Raw genomic sequence first — 8,027 nt, forward strand, 5'->3', positions numbered from 1 at the left:
AGGTAGGAGGGAACCTCTGGGGTCTGCTGCCTTGTACTGGGCAGCCCAGCTCTGGAGCCAGCACTGCAGCTGTGTCTCACCAGGGCTGAGCAGAGGGGAAGGATCACCTCCCTTGACCTGCTGGCAATGGTCTGCCTAATGCAGCCCAGGATGCTGCCAGCCTTCTTTGCTGCGAGGGCACACTACTGACTCATTTGTTGTCCACAAGGAGCCCCCCAGGTCCTTTTCTTCAAAGCTGCTCACCAGCTGTTGTCCATGAGCCTGTACACTGGAGCATGGGGTTGCTCCTCCCCAGGAGCATCTCTCTGTTGAACTTCACGACGTTTTCTGTCCGTCCATGTCATCAGCCTGTCAAGATCCTTCTGAAGAGTGGCCAGCCTTCCAGCAGATTGGCCGCTCCCCTCAGCTTGGCCCATGTGGTGAGGGAGCCCTCTGTCCCATCGCCCAGGTCACGAACAAAGCCATCAGACAGGACTGACTCCAGTATCCATCTCTGAGGAACGCCACGAGTAATCCTCTGCCAGCTGGACCTAAAACAGGTGACCGCTGTTCTTTGAGGCTGCTGGTTGTCGGAGGTGGAAAGACAGCTTAAACTGTGATTGCGAACAGGCAGCAGATAATTGGTTGTATGTGTGTAAGTGGGTGAATATCTGAAACTGGATTTTTACCTCTTACTCAGAACCCTGCTACTTGCTTGCTGCATCTGGTATAATGTGGACAAATACCTGAAGGAAGGGTGTAGAGAAGATGGAGCCAGGCTCTTTCAGTGGTGCCCAGTGCCAGGGCAAGAGGCAATGGGCACAAAATGGAGCATGGGAAGTTTTGTCTGAACATCAGGAAGCACTTTTTCACTCTGCAGGTGACTGAGCACTGGTTGCCCAGAGGGGTGGTGGAGTCTCCCTCCTTGGAGATCTTCAAAAGTCATCTGGACGTTGTCCTGGGCACCCTGATGCTGGTGGCCTTGCTTGAGCAGGGAGATTGGACCAAGTGACCTCCAGAGGTCCCTTCCAGCCCCAACCATTTCATGATTCTGTGATAACCTTTTGTTTTAAACCTCACCATGGCTGGGGTTTGAACCTTTGGACAGCCTGTAAGCTATCTTGAATCTGACCAAGGGTTTCAAGAAAAAGGCAGCAGTGGGCTGCCTCTCTGCTGAACTGACAGGGAAAGAAATCCTGTGTGAAGTGGTAGGAGTTAATACTTTTTCAAATGTACCCAAAGTGCTAAAATAGGTATGACAAGCAACTAAGACTTAGGGTCTCACAGAAAAGCAGAATAACACAATTGTTGAACCAGCAAATGTATTTGCCCTAGAGCAAACAAAGGCCCAAGAAAATAGGCTAAGTATGAAAACTGCAAACATTGCTCCCTGAAAGATGGAAGAACAGTTACATAAGAAATAAACAATTGCAAAAGGATTTGTTCACTTAAAAATAAAATCCAACCTATACAGGGCAAGACATCAAAATGCCTAGTTGTGCTGAAAACAATCATCTCCGGAGGAAAAGATGTACAAATTCTAACTCCCTTGCACTGGGCAAGAAAATAGCATCCATCATGCATGCATTGGGTGAATGCAGAAAGAAAATGAAGTGATAATGTTTTTTATGGGAATGGCAAACAGAGGCAGAAGAGTTAAATGTTTAAGAGGTGGAAGTCTAAGCTCCAGCAGAGGTGGTAGCTTGCACATGCTGGCCCACTGCTGAGGCTTTTCATAAGAATGCGGAAAACAGATACAAGACTTAGAAGAACAGATGCAAAACAAAATGTAAGGTAAGGAGGCAGCATCTTTAATTGCCAACGCTGTTAAGATAAACCAGAAGAGCTGGAAAATGTCCCAAGATGTAGTAAAAAATGGATTATAAAGAAAAATCACTGTGAAAAAATAGTTCAAATGTAAGTAGTAGATGTAATCTTGAGCAATCTTCGGAGGAAAGACTTTGGCAGTCACAGTTAAAGACAAGCTATAATAACCTAATGGCCTTGGTAGGTCTCTTTGTTTTACTGGGTGATCCTCTGCAGAACAACAGCTTGAAAAGAAACAGCCAGAGCGAGGGACAGAATTGCTGATTTCACTGATGTTCTATTAAGCAAATGTGTAAATAACAGAAGGAATCTAGGAGGGGTATCAGGAAGGTAAAAAGTGAAGCAGTGGGGATACTAATTAAATGCTATCAGCACTTTATGTATCAGTAGTTAGCAGTATAGCATATCAGTAGTTAAAGGCTGAAGAGATTGTGGGTTAAGCCTGTGTATACAAAGGTCTGAGAGGCACAGTGAATAGGTACAATATTATGATTTAACCAGAACAGAAGAAATACTGAAGAAAAATTGCATAGATAAGTATTAGAGAATACTCCTACCTCTCCAATAACAATGCTTAAGAGCTATATTATTTTGTTTCTAAGAATTAAGCTTTTATAATTAATGATCTTAAGTTATAATTCATTAATTGTATATGGTTAACATAAGGGAAGGGAAGGGAAGGGACGGGACGGGACGGGACGGGACGGGAAGGGAAGAAAAATGTAAAACCTGCGTATAAATATATCAGCTGCTGATATAAACTAGAGTGTAAAGTTTGGTTGTTTATTTTAAAGAATACGGGGAAAGAACTAATGAAAAATTGTCAAAAAAGTGACAGAGCATACTGGAAGCTCCTATGAAGGGAAATGTTTCAGTTTGTGTGACAAAGGTCAATGTTAATAATCTTCTGTAAATCTCATTTTCTATAGGAAACAGAGAAAATTGAGCATCCCATTCCAATCCTATAGATGGTAAACACCAGCACTCTGCTTTCATCCACTGAAACCATCCTCCCATCTTCTCATAACAGAAAAAAATCAGCTTGGTCAGTCACACTGTGCCCTTGCTAAATCAATGCTGGTTGTTCCCAATCACATTTTGTTCTTCACATGCCTGGTAATGGCTTCCAGCAAGATTTGCCCCTTAATCCTCCCAAAGTCTGAGGTGTGGCTGAGCATCCTGCAGCTCCCTGGGCCGTCATGGCCCTTCTCAAGCACAAAGATGGCATTTGGCTTTTTCCAGTCATCAGGGACCTTACGTGATTGCCATGACCTAGCCATTCTTGGGGTGGACGCAGGAGGCTCAACCTGCCGTTCCCACCTCTCTCCATTGAAGGCAGGAGCATTTTATTACTGCTGTCCCAAACAGAGACCAATATTACAGCAGTTGTATTTCTTAACCAAGACATTTGGCTGCCCCTCCTTCTTTTCCAACAGTTTCACACTGCCTGTCCTTGATCACCCCATTGCTGTAGAGACTAAACAAACCCCGAGCAAATGTGACCTTCAGGGGGACACGTAGCAGAGTGGGATTATTCAAGGACTCTTCTTGCTTGGTTGAGAACAGAGCAGGCAGTTAAACTCCACGTCTGCTACACAACATGCATCTTTTATATACGTATATATGGCTGCGTGTGTGAGCGTATGCCTGTAAGTATTGGCCATGCAGGACTGGCCAGGAACAGACATCAGAAGCTGGTTGAAGAAGCAATAAATCCTTTCAGCTGGTTATTGGCAGCCCAGGGCAGCAGTTCCCAAGCTACTCTGCTTGCAGCCTAACCTCCAGGGCTGTACCTCCTCTCCCATTCCCACATTCCAGCTCACGGCCCTGCATTTGGGAGGCTCCCACTGCCTTCAAACAGCCAGGACCAAGTAGGGTTCATCTCCTGCTGCACAACGCAGGAGGCTGGACTTGAAGTAGCTCCTCTGGTTTAGGGGTTTCACCAAGGCAAAGAGGAGCAGTTTGCCAGCTATTCTGACTTCGAGGGACCTCGTGGAGGGCATGTGTGAAACTGCCAGAGAGAAGTGGGGGATCAGAGAGGGAACGCTGCCAGCAGCTCACCCCCATGCTGGGAGGTGTTTGTGCACAGAAAATCATCCGGAAGAAATGATAGCAGTAACCATGACGATGTCAGCAGCACAGCACTAGCGGGGCTTCCTCAGGGATTAGCACTTTTCAGCACCAGGAGCATATCTTCCTTTTTCTGATGTATGCTCTTGATTCAGTGGTAGTCCACGTTTGCTTTATCTTCCTCAAAGCAGAGCTACCTGCGAAACTGTTTTCTCTGCAAATTGCTTAGGCAGGTCTACCTGGAAAATGAAGATTTTTTTTTACAAAGAGTCTGTCCCTGCCCATGTGCTTGTGGAGCACTTCACGGATGTCTGCGTCTCCACCCTAATCCCCTTCTGCTGAATCTCCCCATCACAGCCAGGAACCACTGCTGACTAAAACTGAAGCTGTCTCATTTCACTAAGGTGTGACTCAGTGACTTTCAGTGAGGTGTCAGCATATTTGCTGAGAAATAAAATCAACATTAATTAATTCTTTTTTTTTTTAATGTGGATTTTTGTCTTTTCACGCTCCAGATCATGAGTGGGGTACACAAAAAGCACATCTCAGAGAAGCTGGTCTTGGCTGTGTTGGGGGAGCAGCTTCTCACAGCATAGGTTTCATGGAGGCGTTGGTCACTGACAACCATGTCCCTGGTGAAAGAAATGGAAAAGCAAAACGTGGGGGATCCAGCGGAAAGGGAGAGAAAGGCCATGTTCTTGGTTATGGCAAAGGACAGGGGAAACATGGAACAAGGAAAGGAGAAAGAGACCAGAAAAAGAAATAAAGCCCTAAGTCTGAGCTTCCTGTGGAAGTGAAGGAGTACAAAATTCTTCCCTTTGGGTGCTAACAGCCCTGCAGGCCTTTTACAGTGCCTGATCAGTGCTCAGTCTCTTGTGTCCATATCAGTGAATGGAATTACTATTATTATCATTATTTTATAGAACATATCTTTACTCATTTGTTTGGGTCAGAAAAGACCAAATCGTAAACCCCTGGAGTTACCCCTAGAAAGCACAACAGTGCTTTTTTACAATATATGAAATTGCAGTAATAAGCATAAAGAGTAGTACTCAGCATCTGACAGGATGACTGATGTAAGCTGTCAGCCAATATTTGACTTTCCAGGTGAGATTAGATTTAGCATTTAATTTAATATAAACATAAAGTGTGCAGTACAAAGGACTTAGTGCTTAAAGCCTTGTGGCAGGCTGGAGGCTACTTGAAGTTTAAGATACCTCTATTCTTTTTGCGAGTATCACTATATTATCCAGTGGAGTTTGAAAATCCTGATTGTTACCGTGAATTTTATTAGTGAAGGATACAGGGAAGGTAAGTTTCTGTTGGTAATTCTTTATTTCCTATTGAAAAAGCACAGTAATTTTTGTTCTGAATGAAAGAACAAGCAGAGAGATTTTGCACCAAAAAAAAAAAAAAGTTTCAAGACAGTTTGGGCTTGGATTTCCTTATATCTTGCTTCCTTTCATTATCCATTATTATGCAGCTTTTATCCTGCATGTTTGAGTGTGTGTGTGTTTAATCGTACATATATATACATGCATGTGTATAAGCGTGCTTCTCTGCATGTGCATGCCTGTTCTGTGCATGAGGATATCGCAAGGCTAGTCCAAGAAGCAGAGGAAGGTAGACTGCTGTACTCAAGTTGAAAAGGCATGATAATTTCGTACTAGTGATGAAAATCCATCACCCCTTACCATAGGCTATAGTAAACTTATCATTGCTTGAAGACTGCAATGAGACTGAAAGACTTTTTGTGGAAGCTTTGCCACATGTTGTAGGATTTGGCTGGGCTGAAGCAGTGAAGCACAGGTGTTATACAGGAGGATCAGACTGAAATGCTACAGCAAACCCTTTGCTTTTTGCAGGCTAGCAGGGGGCAATCCAATCACACCCTCCTATTTGTGTAGGAACAGCAGAAAAGGACAGCAGCTTTTCTCAGAGCTCCTTAAGAAATGAGAAACTCCTTCAATGGAGTTGTTATGTGAGATTTTCTGCCCTGGACCCAGCTCAGTTTGAGTGGGGCCAGATGGATCAGCACAAAGCGACTATTTGGGCTAAGTAATCAGTTGCTGAAGAGGTGTCTCCCCACCCTATTGCTCTGCTCAAGGGTTGCTGGGCTAGGAGCCTCAGCTGTGTCTTTCCCCCACCCTTTGCACCTGTGCTAGCAGCATTGAAATCCAGCCTTAGACGAAGATCATTGAAAACAGTAGATCCCAACAGGCCCTGGTGCAGGGGTATCTGCACCGTGTCCATACAAAACTGGGACAACCTTGCCCCTGTGCAGAAAGGAGATATCTCATGTGGGATGGAGACCTGATTCATGGCTTTCTTGGCAGCAGCTGGGTCAGACTAGGCAAGCTTGGAGGGTTGGGACAGGGGCAGGAGAGACATGGCTTTGCAGCACTACTCAGCCTTCACACCAGATTTAACATGTGAGACCAAAGAGGAAACAGGGAAGGTTACATCCTTTGCAGAGAGATCCTGGGCAACTGCTTGGAGTGGCACTGTGCTGCCCCTTAGAAAACCCAATATGTATCTTGTCTTTTCCTGGGTGAAATGCATTTTCTTCATGCAATGTTTCACTTCAGTAGGGGAGTCAGCATGCCTGGACCCCTGTAATGTGGGTGACGTGAGCCCATGCTCATTGCACTTCACCAAGGCATCTTTGGATTCCAACAGACTGAAAATGACCTGAGTAAGAAGTAAGACCTCCTTGGGTCTCTGAACATGTTGAATCACTCAGAGATAGGGATTCTAGCTGGTCTAAAATTGGTACTACATTTTCACCAGCAAGTGGCAGGCGTTATTATTTAATTTACGTAATGAAGACAAAACAAACCAATGTAATTGCTATATTATAGATCTTTGATTAAAATAAATATCATGTTGTCTTTAGTACCTGTAACTTGGAAGGATGGCTGAAATACGGAACTTCACTTGGGCAGTGGAAGATATTTTCAAGGAAACTTTTCTGACTTACATGAACGGCTGGAGGAAAAACATGACAAAAGCAGCAGATGAACTGCAAGCCAAGGTTGACGCTGAAAACTTTGACTATGTTATCCTTTATCTGATGGTGATGATTGGTATGTTCTCCTTCATTATTGTGGCAATCTTGGTGAGTACTGTGAAGTCAAAGAGGCGAGAGCACTCCCATGACCCTTATCATCAGTACATTGTTGAGGACTGGGGTGAGAAGTATAAAAGCCAGGTTCTCAATCGAGAAGACCTCAAGTGTGTGATCCATGAAAACTTTGGTGCAAGGGACAAAACAAGCCCTGGATCACCCTGACGTTTTGGAAACATCAGCAATGAGGAAATCATTAAGCCACATGTAGGGAACTCACTGAAATTATACATAGTTGTGAAACTGTTTATTAGCTTAACACAGGTCAAGCTGGAACAGACTGCTGAGGAAATCAACGTGACTGCTTTCTGTGAGAAATTTGTCATGGCTGCTCTGGGGAACACCGAAGAGAACTGCATAATTGTGCTTTGCTTTGATATTCTGTTCTTCAGGAAAATAAAGCCAAGAGAAAGAATAACCTGAGTTTTTTAGCATTTTTTGAGATCCAGAAACAGATCTGGATTACTGAATAACAGGCCACAAAATAACTACGAATTTTCAAGTGGTCAACAGTGCTGATTTAGATCCAAAGTGTATGACTTAAGCCCATCTTAAAAATAACATGAAACTGTACAATAAAATATCAAAACCTCTATCTATTCATTGAACAATATGTTGTGGTATGAATCACAGGAGGTAACCTATATCTACACACATTCATGCCAAACAATTATTTTAATGATCTGGCTCCTATTTTGATGTTGTTATTCATTGGCTGCAAAGATTGACTCAAGGCCTTCTGAGAAGGCCTGGTTTATAGCGGAAGTGCAGCTAGACTAGCAGTCTCATCTAGGAGCATGTCCTGGTTGTGCAGGGCAGCTTCTAGAGGTTCAGCATCTTTCTTCAAGTCCATAGCCGGCCAAGCTCACTCTTCTGCTGCTCCTTGTCTCTCCAGAGTGATCTGTCGATCTGGGATGCAAGCTGGGTGATAGCGGCACTGATCACATCCCTATTAGTGGGATGCAACCCGTTAGTGCAAACCACTGGGCTCCTGCTGTGTGTCTTTCCGAGGAGGGATTTCTAT

At 44.2% G+C, this 8,027-nt stretch overlaps 1 protein-coding gene across 1 annotated transcript; it reads left to right on the forward strand.

The window, feature by feature from the left end:
• The first annotated feature begins 6,790 nt into the window (after window positions 1–6,790).
• On the forward strand, window positions 6,791–7,223 carry KCNE2 (potassium voltage-gated channel subfamily E regulatory subunit 2). Its single transcript, XM_035545865.2, has one exon. It carries the CDS (start codon window positions 6,791–6,793, stop codon window positions 7,166–7,168), a length of 378 nt encoding a protein of 125 aa, XP_035401758.1. The 3' UTR covers window positions 7,169–7,223.
• The last annotated feature ends 804 nt before the right edge of the window (window positions 7,224–8,027 follow it).

Source organism: Cygnus atratus, chromosome 1 (genome assembly GCF_013377495.2).
Source record: "Cygnus atratus isolate AKBS03 ecotype Queensland, Australia chromosome 1, CAtr_DNAZoo_HiC_assembly, whole genome shotgun sequence".
NCBI classification, from domain to species: domain Eukaryota; kingdom Metazoa; phylum Chordata; class Aves; order Anseriformes; family Anatidae; genus Cygnus; species Cygnus atratus.

Bases quoted from the DNA above. Each gene is read 5' to 3' on its own strand.
- KCNE2 (XM_035545865.2), top strand. From the start codon at position 6,791: ATGGCTGAAATACGGAACTTCACTTGGGCAGTGGAAGATATTTTCAAG.